At 42.6% G+C, this 19,040-nt stretch overlaps 1 protein-coding gene across 3 annotated transcripts in view; it reads right to left on the reverse strand.

The window, feature by feature from the left end:
* COQ8A (coenzyme Q8A) overlaps positions 1-19,040 on the reverse strand; it is a 118,694-nt gene that overhangs the window by 50,771 nt on the left and 48,883 nt on the right. For all 3 annotated transcript variants that reach the window (XM_082248858.1, XM_082248859.1, XM_082248860.1), the window contains exons 4-5: positions 18,302-18,368; positions 14,537-14,620 (exon numbers count right to left, since the gene is read on the reverse strand). In XM_082248858.1, the coding sequence (XP_082104984.1) occupies positions 14,537-14,620; positions 18,302-18,368 (151 nt within the window). The remainder of the gene's footprint in view (positions 1-14,536; positions 14,621-18,301; positions 18,369-19,040) is intronic.

A 19,040-nucleotide genomic window follows, 5' to 3' on the forward strand; every position in this document is an offset into this window, starting at 1 on the left:
GCGGATCCCCAGGGAAGGTACATCTTAGTCAAGGGTTTTATTGGTGGTACTTTATATACCTTTGTTTCCTTCTACGCTCCCAACAAGAGTCAGGCGGCTTTCTTTAACAGGGTGCTCCCTCTTCTTTCCACCCATTTCGAGGGTAAACTCATTGTGGGAGGTGACTCGAATTTAGCTTTTGACAATGTCTTAGAGAAATCCAGGAAGGGACCGCAACGTTTGCGCAGACCCCCTAAACATAGCCTTCGAGTAGCCAAGCTCATCCACTCATTAGGTTTGGTTGACATTTGGCGAGAACTCAATCCCTCCACCCCGGATTACACCCACTTTTCAGCTCCTCACAACACACTAGCCAGAATCGATTATATTTTCGTCCCCACCACGGACATCCGCTCGGCGCTTAAAATCAGTCATCAGAGACATACCCTGGTCGGACCATTCTTTAGTATTCATTAAGCTCAAAAGCGCTTCCTCACGTACAGGCCCGTCGCCATGGCGTCTAAACGAGTCTCTCCTGAACGAACCGGTATGGAAATCCAGGAAATAAGAGTAAGAAAAAGGACATATACACCCCAACGGGATAATTTGTCTATCTCACCCACTCGGCGCTAAAGTGCTCAATGCTATAATAAATAGCTTACATAAATACAGTGGTTATAAGCCATCAATACCAGAATCCAATTAAAATTACATAAATAGGATAAAATGATATAAAACCACAATACTATCAAAAACCTTTCGGATATCAGCAGCTGTTATATATAAAAGCAATACTAAAAATGGTGTGCACGTATAATAAAATCACATGCAAACACTAACAGCGCTATGACTGATCACATAGTCCATAATGTGTTAAGTTAAAACACAGAGAGAGGAACAGTCCAATCTGCTGGCACCCTTTTGGTGATAAAATCCTGTATCAGGTATTCATGTGCTCTTATATGAATAAAATAATCGTGCACCTTCACCCCACTGGCATGCCCCCCAAGCAGTGCCCACGTACCTCACTAGGGGGGATGTAACGCCCAACAAGATGTATACCCAGAAGGTTAAACCTTTATGGCAAAACTCGGGCTCTCCACACAGATAATGGCTGGATCACTACATAGATGTTATGCAAACGAAAAAAATGCTCACATCAGCGTAATTCCATCAATAACATTTATTTTGAGTAAATCCAACAGAAAATGTACTCACAAACAAGGATTAAAAGAAAGCATTGAATATTCCTAAATTATCCCAATCCGGGCTACCTGCACGGCTCCCGCCGTCCCGTTGTAGAAGCCGCGGCTACCACCGCCGTAGGACTTCTGGATTCGGCGTGACGTCAGACGTCCAGATCGTCACGTTGATATGGTCACCGCGTGTCCACGCCTAACGCATTTCGTCATTGGCTGACTTCAACGGAGGGCGTGGACACACGGCGACACCACTCCTACTTGTATGTACAGCGAGGAAGGGCGGAAGCAACACTCGAGGGATCCATAAGTACTGGCAGTCCGGAAAGTTCCTCACATCCCGCCCATCACAAGGTGTGCTACAATTGCCTCGCTCGCTTTATCCCACTCACAGGAAGGGTGCATTAACCCTCCATTCCCCTTGCGGGAGGTGGAGTCCACACTTTTTAGATCACGTAAACATGGGGGTCTCGGAGTCCCGGATATTTGGAAATACTACTTAGCGGCCCAACTGACGCAATTCTCTGTCATTTAAATTAACCGTGAAAAACCTGACTGGTATTACATGGAAAGACAGGCTATCCCGCTCCATACTGTGGATTTCTTGCTTTGGAACCCTCCTGCCTCTCGTCCTCCTATCCTGGCTCCCACACTCACATTCCTTTGCTCTATGCGACCTTATTCATAAAGCCAATAAGATTACCTCGCCTTGGGGTCCTCTTAAACATATTTTTCATAATCCTGACTTCCCTCCTGGAATTGACATTAAGGCATTCAAATGGTGGACCGACAAAGGCCTTTATAGAATTGGACACTTTTTTGATGCACGGGGTCCTCTCTCTTACGCACATTGCGTAGCTAATCTAAAGATGCCACCTACAGAGCGATTTCGCTTCTCTCAGATCTCACATTTTTTGCGCACACTCCAGATAGGGTCTTCAGGCCCCCGCTCGGTAATCCCCTACGAGCAAAATTCAGGAGATCAAGGGAGGGATATCCTTCGTTTATGCCTCCCTTATTGCTCCTGAAGATAAAACCTCATATATGATAAGATGTGAACAGGACCTGACTGCAGACTGGGACCTCGATATATGGCACTCCTGTGCTGCAAGAGCCTTTCATGGGATCCACAATGTGGGCCTCATGGAGGCTAATGCTAAAAGTACTGATGCGATGGTATATGGTACCTTCTCGCTTGGCATCAATTTTCCCTAACTCTTCCCCAGGCTGTTTCAGGGGCTGCGACCTTCTGGGTAGCCATTTACACTTTTTTGGGAATGCCCCAAAATCCGCGATTTTTGGAATAGATTGTTCCGTATGATACGACACGCTACAGGGGTTGCGATTGAGAAATCACCTTCTGGGACATAGTCTCCCCAAGGTCCCTAGGCACACCCAGACTCATTTCCTATATTTTTCTGGGAGCTAAAATTACAATTGCTAAAACATTGGAAACAACCTACGGTTTCCTTCTTAGCTGCGAAACATAAAATTTCTTGGATAATGACCCAAGAAAAGATGTACACAGTATCCTAAATGACTCTAGGGCACAGTTTGAGTCACAACTGGGAACCCTGGGCGAAGTTTTTGAACATAACACTCTAGGACAGGCTCAACTTGACAAACTGTCATTTTGGTTACCCGCTGCTGGGTATGATGGGATCAGGCCATGGGCTCGTTCTCTCTATCCCGATCCCCTCCTCTGTCCTTTCCCTCCCTCCCCCCTCCCTCCTACTGCGACTCCTCCTTTTCTTTTCTCTTTCCACTTCCTCTATCCTGCTCCCTGTAAAAGTCTTTATACAAGGCATGTGTCAAATTTCTTACCGTCCTGGTTTCGGTGGGTCTTGGGTCATCCAGACTGTCCCTTTTAAATGTTATTTTTTTTATTTTACATTTGTCTGATGGGATTGTTTACCTTCTCTTATGTTTATATGGGACTACGGCTGTACTCCATGGTTTCTTTGTGCTCTCTTTAGCTGTGTCTCTGGGGCACAGTTTGAGCCCATTTGGAATGCCCCTGGGAGATCGGCTCCCACTTTGTGAGATTCCAGCCATATATTGTATATCTTTTTGGTATGTTTTTTTTTTTTTTTTTTTATCTTTTTTTTTTAATTTCCTTTTCATACCTGTCGGACTTGTTTGCCTGCCAAGGCTATTTCTTTTGTACAACAATTCTTCCGTATGCCTCAGTTTAACATGCCTTGTTTACTATTGTTCTTTTGTTATCTGTTTACAAACCTTCAATAAAAAGTATTGAAAGAAAAATCCACAGTGGAAATATATAGTCCTCTTATACACCTGTGTGCCTCCACCATCAACCGGTGCAGCCACTTGTCAGACTGGACACTCACAAGGATGATCAATCTGCGCCCATAGAACAAGCTGTATGTTCATCCACTTCAAATGGTAACGGCTGCAGCACAACTCCAAAAGATCCGTGTTCCAATCATAGATCACTCATAGTGGCAGTAGCATGTAAGTAAGCACACAAGCGGGGACTCCTAGCGTAATTCTGTATTTTTATTAATATATTTATTAATCATCCTTGTGGCGAGTGTCCAGTCTGACGGGTGGCGGCACCGGTTGATGGTGGAGGCACACGGGTGTATAAGAGGACTATATATTTCCACTGAGGATTTTAAGGACTTTTTTCCTTCATTGGATTATGCATGTCCGTCTGGTGGTTGATATTGGACTGTCCGTCTACTATATACATTAGTGCATGCTATACCAAATCCGTGTTCACATCTCTTTGGCACAAATTTTTTTTATAAAAAAATATATATTTTTTTATAGTATTTATGCTTATATATTGACAAGTTAGCGCTGCTAGTGTTACTGATTCTTTACTGGCAAATTGAATTGAATTGGTCACACCTTTTTTGATATTGACTATTTATAGCAGCTGCTGTTTGGGCATTTTTTGCCATAACTATGTCAGATTTCATCGAACATCTCATTATAAACGTTTATTAGTATTAAGTTAGCGCTGGGTGAGTTGGATATTTGCCATCTATACAATTGTCCTACTCCTGTTTTTAAAAGTCAACTTTAATGATATGAAAATTCCTGGCACTGGAATTTTTTTTCCCTTCTAATGCCTACAAAATGACATTTTCCACTCAAAAGCAGACATGTCCAGCGAAGGGACAAATACTCAGCATTTCCATGTGGCTCCGACAGTAATACGGATGAAGGGAAACCTAGTATATAATGTTGTATAGCTGTTTTAGGTACAAAGACTGCTTAGGGACATTTAACACTAAACTCCAGCCTTGCCATCAGTCTCGCACAGTTGTTCAGGCTCTCCTGTACAACTGCTTACCTTGATTTCACTGCACACTAAGCTTTACAAAGTCGCTTAGCTCCAACCCCGTTTTTTTGGTTTAAAAAGAGGTCCAGCATCATCTAGCCATTTCTTCCCCAGCCTGACTGTCCCTGGCCCGCTGCTTTCATTCATTGTTATTTCCGTGGTTGCAAGAAAGGAATTTGCAGAGTTTATGGCCCGCTTAAGCAAAGATCAGCACTGTGGGTATTTTCCATCATTAGAGAGCACAGACTTGTTTTCTAATTTTTCTTTCAAGATGATAAGGGACAAGTTCTACAGCTGCACCACTAGGCAAGAAGGAAAACCAATGTATGCAATACGCAAAAATGGCAGCCCTACGTCCCCAACTGAGAAATTATACACAGTAAGGCATACCAAAATACTTTTATAAGATCTATTTCTCATGTATATTTACCAGTTGCCGACCACCCACCGCAGTTTTACTGTGGCAAGGTGGCTCGGCTGTGAGAACGGACGTACCCGTACGTCGGTCTTGCGCGGGGGGGTAGGGGGCGCGCGCCATCCCTGCGATGTGCCGATTCGGTTCAGAACCAGTCATCAGGCCCTGGCCAATGATTTTTGGCCTGGACCTGGTGATCAGTTCTGACCAATGGCAAAATGTCCTGTGCCTGTGTAATGTAAACACAGGCACAGGAAATTATGCACTCTCCTCTCACGCTGGAACCGAAAAGGGCTCCAGGAGAGGAGAGAGCATCTACCATGAGTACACAAGCACTACACTGACACCAGTGCACATAGGCACATATTTAACCCCTTGATCACCACCCAGTTAACCCTTTCACTCCGTCACAGTGTCAGTATACATAACCTTCTGATCATTGTATTAGTGTCACTTGTGAGGTCAGTGTCAGCAGCAGTGAGTGGTAGTCCCAGATAGGTTTAGGGTACTCGCCACATATCCCCTAAAAATAAATTAACCCCCCCCCCCCCCCAATTACCACCAGTTAACCCCCTTCACTGCCCTGCCACAGTGCCACTAATATAGTGTACAGAACTTTTTTCTAATCACTGTATTAGTGTCACAGGGGACGTCAGTTAGCGTTAGTTAGCGTCAATACAGGACAGCGTCAGATTGCCCACCACATATTTAGTAATACATTTTAATCCTATGATTGCCAGTGACACACACACACACTAAACACCTCCATTACTAGTATAGTGTCTGAACGGTTCAATACCTGATCAGATCTATACTAGTGTCCCCAATAGTATATAGAATAGTGTTCCCAAAACGCTGCGTTAGCAGGATCAGCTTGACACCTGAATTTAGGCCCTTTCTCCCCATCCTCCAAGTAGTGCGGTATCAGATTACAGTCACTTCAGATAAACAGCACACTAAACTGAAGCATTAGCAGAGTTGGGCCTGACCTCTGCTAGTGCTAGCAGTTAAATTTTTTGGTAGCGGTTCAAACAGTACTTGACAACCAGGTGCTTTTTTTTTTACCTGTGAGTCACACTAGGTACCTATAAAATGTATTGGTCAAAATGTCCAGAGGTACACTAGTCAAGAGGCCTACATGATGCGGAGCATGACAGATCAGAGCAAATTGGGAAGCAACACTGGCAGAATCAGGCTCATTATTCGAGCCTGTAGAGAGCAGTGGCGCCCTGACAGATAGCTCTGACAACGGAGTAGTGGTCCCTGCTAAGGTCAGGCATACCCGACCCCGTTCTGTTGCTGAGGTGCAACAATCGCATGGTTCTCGTATGCAGCAGAGTGTCAGTACTAGTACTAGCCGCTTAATATTCTGGTGAACTTGCAAGCACCAGCGGCCTAATATATCCTGGTCATAAACCACAGACAAACCAGCACTGCAGTAACACTTGGTGACGTGGCGAGTCCCATAAGTGCAGTTCAAGCTGGTGCGATGGCTAGCAGTCACCAAGGATTCGAAGACAGGCTCATAGTGTCCTTCCTGATGCGCTTGCAAATCCTGATTGGGAGCCCACCACTTCTGCAGCGCCCGCACCCCCCCCCCCCCCCCCATTCACTAGCGAACCAAGGATTCAGGTGGAAACAGCAGATTTTACTCCCCTTGGTTTTTAGGAGCTGTTTTTCACAGAAGATCTGTACAGATCTGTTGTGGACCAAACCAATTTATATGCTGCAAATCCAAATTTGACCATTGCCAGAGAATTTGCATGGAAACCTATCATGGTTTCTGAATTTAAAACCTTTCTGGGTCTATCCCTCAAGGGCATTACTAAAAAAAATTAAGTTACAGTCATATTGGTCCACTGAACCAATTCATCATATGCCCGTGTTCTCTGCTACCATGGCAGTACATTTTCCTTTTTCTTCATTTTCCAAAACAAATGAGCTGGAAAAATTCTCACCATGCCTCTTAGCACATACCTTGGGGTGTTTACTTACTTTCCTGAAAAGGGGTAATTGGGGGGGGGGGGGGGGGTTGTGCTATCTTAGCATTTCATGGCCTCCAAAATTGTTATAGGAAGTGAAATCAACAATTTACGGCCTTAGAAAGCCTGAAGGTGGCGATTGGTTTTCGGGGTCCTGTACGCGGATAGACTGCCAAAAAGTCTCACACATGTGGTATCGCCATACTCCAGGGAAGCAGCAGAATGTATTTTGGGGTGTAATTTCACATATAGCCATAGCATGTTTGAGCAATATACAATTTAAGTGACAACTGTGAAATTTTTTTTCCCCTGAAACTTGTGGCAAAATATAGAATATTCCATGGACTGAAAATGCCTCTCAGCAAATAGCTTGGGGGGGGGGGGGGGGGGGGTCTACTTTCCAAAAAGGGGTCATTTGAACTACGGATAGACCAATATGGTTTTTTCAGGGGCTATACCGATATTATGGTCACAACGTATCGGCCGATATTTTGTACATTTAAAGTTTTGAAAAACAGACAATTTTTGACACAAATCTGGTACTGAACATGTTAATTTTTGTTTAATGCTTAAAGGCTAGCTGGCACCCTGTGGTGGGTGGCTGGTACAGGGCCTGTGAGCGGCTGGCACCCTGTGGTGGATGGGTGGGTGGCTGGCACCCTGTGGTGGATGGGTGGGTGGCTGGCACCCTGTGGTGGATGGGTGGGCGGCTGGCTGGCACAGGGGCTGTGGGTGGCTGTCCAAGGTGAGGGAGACTGCCTAAGAAGGCAGAATGATGTCACAAAAATATCGGCAATATCGGCATGATCCGGTGCCGATACCGATAGATCGGGGAAAGTGCACATCAGCTCCCGATATATCGGCCTTGCCGATAATCGGTCTACCCCTAGTTTGACTGGTCCTGGCATTTTATGCCCAATATTCGGTTGTGCCACACACATCTAACCACTTGAAGACCAAGCCTTTTCTGACAATTTTTGTTTACATGAAAAAAAGCTCTATTTGTTGGGGGGGGGGGGGGGGGGTGAGGACATAAATTACGCTTGGGTACAGAACTGCATGACCGTGCAATTACCAGTTAAAGTCACGCAGTGCCACATTGCAAAGAATGGCCTGGTCATTAGGAGGGTAAAAAACAGTCTGGTCCTTAAATGGTTAAAAAAATAAAATAAAAAAAAAGGTCTACAGTCTCCCTTTCAAACATGCAATTTGGAATGCAACTACCAGCCATGTTTTATAAACATTAAGGTGATTGAATGCTTATGCCAAACACTCCACAGTCTAATATATCATAACAAGGTTACACAGTGATAAAGAGTAAGAAAACAAGCTTATCAGAGGCTGTAACAAAACAAAGGTTTCTGGCAGGGTCTAGTTTTCAATAAATGCTCAATGATTAACATACAAATGATTTAGCACTGTGTGGCAAAGATGTAAATATCATTAATGAATAATTAAAGAATTAAAAACACAACATGACACTGTTGAGGATCATACTTACGAAGATGCACACTACGGCAGGTTGAGTATCACAGAAAATGTATGTTTTTTTTATAATGTTTGACACTGATACATATTATCTAGGTTACATGACTGTTTCTTACAAAACATTATTTCTGTTAAGGGAACAAAATCTATTTTCTGAAATTCAGATGTGAAATGATCACTGGAAATATAGGGCTTTTATTTTTAAAAGGCCATGGCGTAAATGAAGGTGGTAAATCATATAATATACACAATTACATCACACCTCCTACAAGTTAAAGGAGAAGTTAATTTTTAATAAAATATACCGTAATGCACATAGTTTTTGCAGCTAAAAAATGTGCATTTATTCATTTTTAATTTTTTAGAGCCTGTTAAGCATTGCACCAGCAATCAGTAGATTGCTGGCGTCATGCAGGTATCCAGCAGATCTGTCAGTGTACCCCTGCTTGCTCATACATCTGGTACGACTAAGTGGATACAATCTGACAGGAAGAGATTCCATGGTAGTTCAAATAAAAACTACAAGCTGACAGCCACAAAAGGCCATCCCCTGTTCATTTTCCATTCACAGGACAAAGAGCCACGCACAGCCGTTTTTTTTTTTTTTTTAAATTGTGACAGCTAGTGACCCCACTAGTTGTCAGATCAGGAAGGTGTGGGGGCCAGTCCATTCATAAAATGTTACACACTGAATATGAAAGCTGAAGAAGTTTTATTCTATATTTGGACACAGGAACAATTTTCAAACTTTTGGCTCTGTATGCCACCCACAATGAAATTAAAACAAAACAATTCAAATGAATTTGAAATGCAGACTTTCAGCTTTAATCAAGGGGTTGAACATAAATCTCAAGTACACATTTTAGAAACTGCAACCATTTTTATACACAGTCCCCCCATTTTCAGGGGCCTAAATTTAATTGGACAAATTAATTCTAATCAAAAATAAAATGTTCATTATTAATATTTTGTTGAAAATTCTTTATTGGCAATGACTGCCTGAAGTCTGGAACCCATAGACGTTACCAAAGACTGGGTTTCCTCCTTTCTGATACTTTGCCAGGCTTTCTTCGGTTGTTCTTTGTTTGTGGGTCTTTCTGCCTTTAGTTTTGCCTTGAGCGAGTGAAATGCATGCTCAATAGGATTGAGATCAGGTAAATGACTCATTGCAGAATATTCCACTTCTTTTCATTCAAAAGCTCCTGGGTTGCTTTTGCAGTGTGTTTTGGATCATTGTCCATCTGTACTGTGAAGCGCCGTTCAATCAACTTTGCTGCATTTGGCTTAATCTGGGCTGACCGTATATTTCTAAACACTGCAGAATTCATCCGGCAGCTTCTGTCTTTTGTCACATCATCAATAAACACCAATGATCCAGTGCCACTGGAAGCCATGCATGCCCATGCCATCACACTGCCTCCACCATGTTTTACAGATGTTGTGTGCTTTGGATCATGAGCTGTTCCCAAGCCTTCTCCACACTGTTTTCTTTTCATCACTCTGGATGGATGAAACTACGATTAATCTGTATTAAAGAATGCTTTTCTAGAACTGGTCTGGCTTTTTTAGATGTTTTTTTGGCAAAGTCTAATCTGACTTTTCTATTCTTCAGGCTTATGAATGGTTTGCACCTTGTGAACTTTGTATTTGCCCTTTTGAAGTCTTCTCAATGGTAGACTTTGACAATGATACGCCCACCTCCTGGAGAGTGTCCTTCATTTGTCTGCATGTTGTGAATGGGTTTTTCTTTACCATAGAGCAGATCCTGCGATCATCCACCACTGTTGTCCAGACTTTTTTATGTTGCCGAGCTCAGTGCATTCTTCTTTCGTCAGAATGTACCAAACTGTTGATTTTGCCACTCCTAATGTTGCGGCTCTCTCTCTGATGGATTGGTTTCATTTTTTGAAGCCTCAAAATGGGCCGTTTCACTTGAATGGACAGCTCCTTTGAATGCATGATGTAGGTTTACAGCAATAGATACCACACTTAAGCCCTGTACACACGATAAGAAGACGACTGATCTGCCGATTTTCGAATTGTTAGTATGGTGCTTTCGACAGCCCACTCAGACTTTTCGGCTGACAAAATCCTAATGTGCAGGCTATACATTTTTTGTCCTCCGTCAACACACGTCCGATTTTCGTCTCATTAGTACAGATTTCGACGGGGAAAAATCTTATGAGCAAGACTAGGCATGCTCAGAGAGAAAGAACACATACAAAGCAATCCAACACATGACATCACTTCTGAAGTAGAATTCTGTCGTACGGGAAAATTTGTGTGCAGTCTAGAGCTCATTCCAACCAACGGACACGCACTCTGGACAAAAGACAGACGACCGGTCGGCGGAAATTCGTAGCGTGTGTACGATGCTTTAGAATCAACTCCAGACCTTTCACCTGTGAAATTAAATGAAGAAAAAAAATGGAGTAGCCCACACCTGCCCATGAAACAACTTTTGATTCAATTGTTCAATTACTTTTGGTCCTTTGAGAAGAAAAAGAAAAAAAAAAAAAAGGGGGGGGGGTGGCTATTCTTAAGAGCTGTAATTCCTAAACCCTTCCTCTGATTTGGATGTACACATCCTCAAATTAAACCCGAGAGTTTGCACTTTAAGCCCATATCCATTATATAACTTTAGCTTAAATAGGTTTTGATAAAAACCTGAAAAAAAAACTAAAATTATGCCTGTGTCCAAATATGGACCCAACTGTATGCTGAGTAGGTCAGGAATAGGACGCATATCCTTCACCTGCCCAGGTGAACAAATGCAATTATAATAAAATCGATTGAAAATGAAAAAGCAATTGTTTAGAAGCAGTACTGCCACAAACCAAACTAGCCTGTTGATAATCTTTTGCACAAATAGACTCTGTGCTGACCATATCATAGGAGAAACATGATGGCTACCATGGACCACAGACATGACCCCTGATGACCTCAGACGTTTGCTGACGAAACGTTTCGGGACAGGGATACATACTACGTCACTTCCAGCTTTTGCAACGCAGGTGGAAAACAGAACAGCGTCCCCTGCATTAAACAAAGCTCCAGCTTAGACAATTTGGCTGAATGTTGAAATCTCAAACTGTAAGGCACTGTAAGAAGCCTTTCTATCTCCCTTCCATACATATCTGGCCAACTTTATTACCCACTGGCCTCAATCTGTGGAGCTCCAAGTGGAATAGACAACCATTCACTTCGGATCTAGACAATTTGATTCGGTGCCTATTTTTTGACTACCTGTAATGGGGGTCAAATTTATCTGGTAAGCGTTGTGCATGAGGATATAGGTGGAGGATCTATCTACTACACAGACACGGGTGGCTGTTTTTTAAAGGAGAAGCTGTCAATTTATATGGGACTCTTTGAAACACTTATTTTAACTTTTTTCCACTTATATGTGTGTGATTCACAAGCCTATAGTCTTAATAGTTTTTTGGTATCTTTGAGCGCGGTCTACTAACTTTTTCTTTATTTTGAGCTTTACTTTTTTGACGTGTCGTTCTTTATATACCAATTTTATTTTATTTATATTTACTTCTTCCTGTGTGCAATTGCATAATTGTTTAATACACTATTACTATGATGGCTACCATTGCTGACCACCTCGTGAAAATGCCAATTGTCTTGCAGTCTTGTTAATCTAGTAACTTCATTAACCTCTCTGTGATAGGACTGAAACAAGCACAGGAAATTGGAGAGCAATATCTGCATTCCTCGAGGTCAGAAGCTAATAAAGGATTAAAATCAATGGACTAGCATAACAGTCAGGGAACTAGCCAGTCACCAGTGGCTGGATTCACCAGTTTATTTTTGATTATGGAGAATTTACAAGGAAGGGCTGATACAACGGTTTGACACTGCAATAGCTGAAAAAGGATGGATTATACATTCTGGTGTAATAATAATACATTGATCCTCAGGATCTGTAACGTCAATGTGCAATATATCTAGCCAGCCGCCACACAGAACTAGAGTGCGTTTCTCGGGTAGAGCTGCCCTTCAACTCTGTTCCTTGTTTCAATGGTGTATGTGGCAGGTACAAATTTATTAACAGAGTTAACCTTCCTTTTACAAAGAAACAATTTGTTAAAAGTAAATAAATATCCAGAGAGTGCATTCAGAGTTCCATTAGGAAGGAGCGGCACAACACAAAATACCTGGCACCTACAGACCGCCAACAGTGATTGTGAAATGCTGTGCAAACATTATCATTTCTATTGTGATACATTATTATGTTTTCAATGTTTTAAAGAGAATATTATGTCAAAAGATCAGAGTTGCGGTTCTACTTGCCCAAACCAAACATTTGCTTAGCTGTGCATGCTGGGTAAGTAATGTGGTTTCATGAGAGCTCTCTTCAGCATTAACATTGGGGCCAAGCCCTCAGTCTGTGAGAGGGGAGATGGCAGAACCAACGCTTGGTTGTTTTGCTATAACACCACAACCCTGAGCTGCTTCCGTTCATGCCAATGTCATGACACTGGCCAAAGTGCCCCCCCCCCCCCCCCCACTAGAGGGAGATTAAAAGCATTTTTGGAACAGAGAATGAAACTAATAAGCGCAAAAAAAAAAAAACCACACACACACACACTAACGGAGCATGCATGAAGGCAAATGCAATTAAAAGCCCCAGCTAGAGTAAAGCATAGGATTATCATACAAGAAATGGATACAGTAAATGTTAAAGCTGAACTCTAGCCACAAATACTTCCCATTTAAATCTATTCCTTGATGGCTAAAGTATAAAAATATTTTTGTAAACACAAAATATTACCTTCTAAAAAGCGCAGTGACATCATCACTGTGCTGTATATAGTCTATACAGATAGCAGAGCTGTAGGAAGGACCCTGCGGCTCCACCCACAACAGGCTGCCTGCTGAAAACGACAGGAAGGGGCGGAGCTAAGACCAGTTACCCTGCACAAAGATAGAGAGTAGCAGTGACCGGTCTATATTACAGGAAGATTCGGCACAAAGGCAAAGTGCAGAAATTGTTTTATGTTGGACTACTACACAGATCCAAACAAGAAAAAACAAAAGAACACAGAGGGACATTTTTAAAAAGGTAACGAGTGTGCCTTTTATCAAGCGTTCATTGAAGATGAACCACTGAACACACACGGGTATGGAAATTTCCAGCAGTAGATACAAATGTCAAATTCACTGCTTTATAAAACATGCCTCCAAGATTCAATTAGAAAAACACATGGCTTTAATATTTGGGCAAACTTGTTTTACCCGGATTGCAGCTTTACATAAGCAAAACTATAAGCAGATTAAAACTACGGCTTTAACTCTTCCATTCCCTGTACAAAACTTAAATATGAAAAGAATTTTGTCTGGAGTTAGCCTTCAAAAAGACATTGGTGTCCTGGGCTCCTAATAGTGAATAGGGCATGCTGTTTTCAAAGCCCGATGTTGTGTATGGGGATCTATGGACCGAATTATCTCCCAAGAACCTGTATTGTGTCACTGAATGACAAGAGTTTTGATAGTCTAATCCACACAGAGCAGCAATCAGCATACGGGTCTTAGCCTCTAAGCCTGATCTATTTGTGGATCCCTGGAGGTCAGCCGGTACAAGGCGATCAACTACTAACCAACAAAGCACAACTGATGGCCTGTCACATTCTACATAGCTGCGGGAGCATGCTTGTAAGAAATTAAAAACCTTCGGTCACTTCCTAGGGGCATAAATTTTACATGCAAACTGCTAATCACAAAATCTCCACTTCTATTACAGAAAAAAAGCAGATAGCTAGCTGCTGTTTCAGATTGGGCATCTATGCGTCTCTAGATAGTGGTTGGTATTCAGTTTTTACATTTGGGTCTTGGTGACAGAACTGCATAGAGTTTGAATTTTTTTTTTGTGGTCAGTTTTTTGATTTTCTTCTTTCCACACACAGTCAGAACTTTCCAGTAGGCAGCTACGTATCATATGGGACCAGGGCTGTATAAATGTGTTATAATAGGAACTGTGGGCACCATTAAGAGCAGTGGCTAATGTAATTGCATGTAATGTCATATGAATACCGGAAACAATATTTAAAATAAAATACATTTTATGCAATAAGATGGCATCCGTCCTCAAACTTCCCTCTTCCTTCCCAGAGGTAAGAAGTTACAAAATAAACACTGGCAGGTTACTTACCATCAACACCATTCTCTGATTTTGGACTTAGGCTCTTTTTGGCCACTTCAGCTAGTGCTCCAAAGCCCAGACCAACTGCCAAACCTGAACAAACAGAAATACAGACTGTAAAAAAGGGATACTCTATGCACCGATCATGCACATGCTTGTTTTACAGCCAAAGTGGGCTTTGTTACTGGAATAAGAGACAGTATCACAAAGTAACTGCTATTACCTTCACTAGCAAGACAAGACCAATCGGTGTCCTTCTCTGACATAGTTTCTCCCTTCACTACCGGAGACCCGATTTCTGTGCTAAAAACTTTTCCCAACTGTCATCACCCTATTCAACTAAGCTATTAAAATGTGAAACCTGACTTTCAATTCCTATCAGCTAAATACATTCCAGGTAAATCAAAACAAAAAATGTGAGCAAGGTCTCGCTAGCTGTGGCTGCTTTCTAATAAAAATGGACTGAGCAGAAAAGACAGTCCTCTATTACCATGCTGCAGAGAAGGACTCTGTGGAAGAAGGGTCTACAAGCAGTGATCCAAAAGGTCCTCTGCCGAGTCATAACTAAAGTTTTCCAATCTGCAGGTCTGGTGGATTGACCGCACTGAGAGCAAAGGACCAGCTTTGCAGTATGCTGACAGGGGACAGGTTTTGCTACTCTTGTCTTAAAACAATCGCCTTAATGCCCACATAAACTTTGAGTTTAAATCCCAGCCTGAGCGCAGGCAAGTGGGCAGAGTTCAGCCCATGCAGATCAAGAACAAAGACCAGCTGTGCTGGATTGCTCAGTTCTAGGTCCTAGAAGGGGACAGATGCAACATCAGATCGTAGCTGCATCCACCTAGGTGAGTAGAAAGGTTTCTTCTTTTTTTTTCCAATTGCCATACGTCTTTTAGGGCCGGTTCACACTGCCGGGACTTGTCATGCAACCAAGTCGTGCCCATTTAAAGGCAAATAGAACCAGTCTAAAATCGGTGCGCCTCAAGTCGCTCCTGCACTACTTTGGGGTGACTATCACGACTTGCTTGACTTCTTTTAAAGAAGTTGTATACATGCTGCAATGAAGTCATGCAGGGATGTTGGCTTTAAAGTCACGCTGGTGTGAACTTGCACTAAAAGTGAAAATGCACTTAAAAGTTTTGGTAATTTCCTCCTTCTGCTCAAACACAAAAATGTCCCCCCCCCCCCCCTGCCGAGAATAGGTACCTTTTTTCTGACAGATACCTGCTCCCACTTCTGCAACTGTTACCTAGGCGAGAACTACTTTAGCTTGGCTCAGCCACCCACCCCCACCTTTTGGAACGTGCGACACGTCCCAGGAGGCTGCGGGACCAGTCTGACAGTACAGTGCAATTTTTTCATATGAGCAGTGGTGAGCCGACTGTATAACAGCAGAAAGACACATCTGGCACCTACATCCAAAATAGGGGCACCAGGGATCCGAAGCCCAGCGTAGATGGCTACAGTAAGACTCCGTTCACACTATGTCAGGTCCGACTTCGGGGCGACCTGTGAAGTCGCGTGCAGCGCAACTTTGGCGCAACTTGCACGGACTTCATAAAATGAATGTCTATGCAAGTCGCCCCGAAGTAGTACAGGACCCTTTTTCTAAGTCGGAGCGACTTGTGTCGCTCCTATTAGAACGGCTCCTGTAGCAGTCAATGGACCGTGATGGTGCACGACTTGTCAGGCTGACCAAGTCCCCTGACAAGTCGTGCTAATGTGAATGGAGACTAAGAAGAGCGCTTGACTTCTGGGCTGGAAAGTGTCTGTCAAAAGTCAACAGCTAAAGTATTTGTAGTGGTCATCTTTTTTTTTTTTTTTTTTTTAAACAGAATTGAAGTTTCTCTTTAGGAGAGTAAAGATCAGCAGCATATGAAGCATTGCAGATAAGTATTACATTTTATTTATTTACAGGCAGACCTCCTTTTATTAGTTTGCACAATATAAACAGGGTCACTTTAAAGTTCCTGATGACTGGCTCGCATTAAAAAGGAAAACTTATCAACCATTGAAATCAACATTCCAGATATAAACAACCCAAAACAGAAACAAGGTTACCTTCTATATTCCCCCTACAATTAAAGGGTATGTTATGTATGCTGAGCCATTTATTTAGTCTCAGTCATAACAAGGCAATGTATTTCTACATACTGCAATGTGAAAAGCCTCTATTGTTTAGCACATTCTGAGGAACGATAAGACATTGTTAAAACTGACCTTTACTGACCAGAGAGAAAGGAATCCTTTGTATTCCACATTCTGTTTAGACTCAACACAGCAGAATAAACAGATTGGCTGTCCTAAATTGATCTACGCCATTTTACTCTGCTGGGCCTTACAGGGATTGGTTATAGTTTAAGAAAAAAAAAAAAAAGGAGGGGGGGGGGGGTTGAAAACCCTTTATTAGAAGAGTTTTAAATTCTTACCAGATAGGGAGTAAAGCCCCGTACACACGTACCGATTGTCGGCCGAAAATATTCGGCCGCCGAACAATCGGCCGATTTTCGGCTTGTTCGTATGATGCTTCCGACAGCCAACAGCGCACTTTCGGCCGAAAAGAATCTGTCGTGCAAGCATTAAAATTTTTGTTGGCCAACACCAGAACGACCGATTGTTCGCCAGTCAGTACAGAATTCGGCCGACAGACAGCAGATTTGCAAGACTGGGCATGCTCAGAAAAGAAAAAAGACCAGGAAAGTTAACCATCACATGACATCACTTCTGCAGTCTTTTGCACTTTTCAACAGACAAGACAGCCCTCGGACAAAAGACGGCCGATCGTTCGGTACGTGTGTACGGGGCTTTACTCTAATTTTTTGTGACCTCACTACCCTTAAAAACCATTCTTACTTCCTCTAACCTCATAACTCAAAGTTCATATCTTAGTATGGACCTGCGACTGGAGAGATATACTGCTGGAGCAAGAGCATTACACCCACGATCCACTAAATGCAGCTGCAACATTTTGCAGGCCCCAGTGCTAAGAAATTATAAATGCATAGCTTTCAATCAATGAGTGCATTCTTTAGCACTCGTTCACATCTGCATGATTTGACATGCATGTCATATCACACCCTATTGCTGGCAACCGTCCCAATTAGTGAAACTCCGACTTTGCGGTGCCACACCGATTTCCAAAAGTTGTTCCTGCAATTTCAAAGCCCCCAAAGTTGGACTGAAAAGCGGCTTTTAAAATTGTGCAAAATCAGATGAAGTCGCACGATTTCAAAGTCACGTTCAATGTGAACGAGGGCTTAAATCAAGGAGATCACACTTTTGCAATGCGCCTTACAGCAGTACTAAGGCTGGGAGAGTGTGGGAGGCTAGGAGTCAATTAAGTGCACTGTATGCAAGAGGAGGGAGGAAAGAGAACAGACAGATTCCCTCATAAGTCTACTGCTGCTCCTTTACTGCCCAACCAAATCTATTGGCAGGTAAGAGCTTCTTACTTGTGTTTGTTCATGTACATATTTGCCTGGAATTCAGCTGGTCTGCAGGTCCTACTAGGGAGGCAGGCCAGAAGTGTTCAACAGTTAAAACGACTACCCTGTAATCTGCCAAGAACAGGTCCCTGCAGGGTTCCAGGTTCTGGGCCATGTGACCTAAAGCCAGGAAGTGTCATTGGACCGGATAAAACACTTGACAGGTTACTGACTACAAAAAGCAGATGTAGTTAAGCTAGAGAAAATCACTGCACTCTCACTGGTAAAGAGACTTCCATTTATTAAACGGTGCCTAGAAATTATTTTAGCATGTCCAGGCTGTGCTTACCTCCAAAGTTGGCCAATCTGCCGATCCTCGTTACTGGAACCTTCCTCTCTCGTGCTCGTTCACTTAGCTAAAGGGGGGGAAAAAAAATATTTATAACAAAATGCTGCTCTCATTAGTGTCCATTTATCGACTGTCAGAATTGGCATTACTCCCTTAGAGCAAACAAGTCTGGGAAAGTCACACGTGAAGTCAAGGTCACAAATGAAGCAAAGAGTTGAACATATACAAGCTTATCCTATGTGAAAAAGGTACATTGCAACACGTTAAAAAAAATGTAAACATGACCTCATACTGTTGCGTTTCAGTGGTTTCACTTTGTACATCGATAAAAAAAAAAAAAAAAACACAATCTGTCTAGCTACTTTACAGACTGTAAAGAGTGGATACACTGGTGGTTTATTCTGTCATTTAAAGTGAATCAAAATCCAAGAACATAATTATATATATTGTGAGGGATTAGCTCGGTGGCGGGTGTGGATGACCCCTTGGGGGGTTCGTTACACAGGAAGATAGCCGAGAAGTGGTTGCAAACAACAGTGTATGGTTTTATTCTTGCAATTTTCTTCACACAAGTGCAAGCATCAAAACATCAAAAATAAAATAAAACCCAAAATAAATCCTTGCCACTGTGGGCGGCTACCTTCTCACATACAGGAACCTATCTAAGGAGTCTGTCCCCAACCTACTGTTGGGCAGACTTTGCTGATCTTACAGCAGACCATCAATAGTCCATTTATTT

The sequence above is a fragment of the Pelophylax lessonae genome, assembly GCF_965119305.1.
Source record: "Pelophylax lessonae genome assembly, chromosome: 3".
In the NCBI taxonomy this organism is placed as follows: domain Eukaryota; kingdom Metazoa; phylum Chordata; class Amphibia; order Anura; family Ranidae; genus Pelophylax; species Pelophylax lessonae.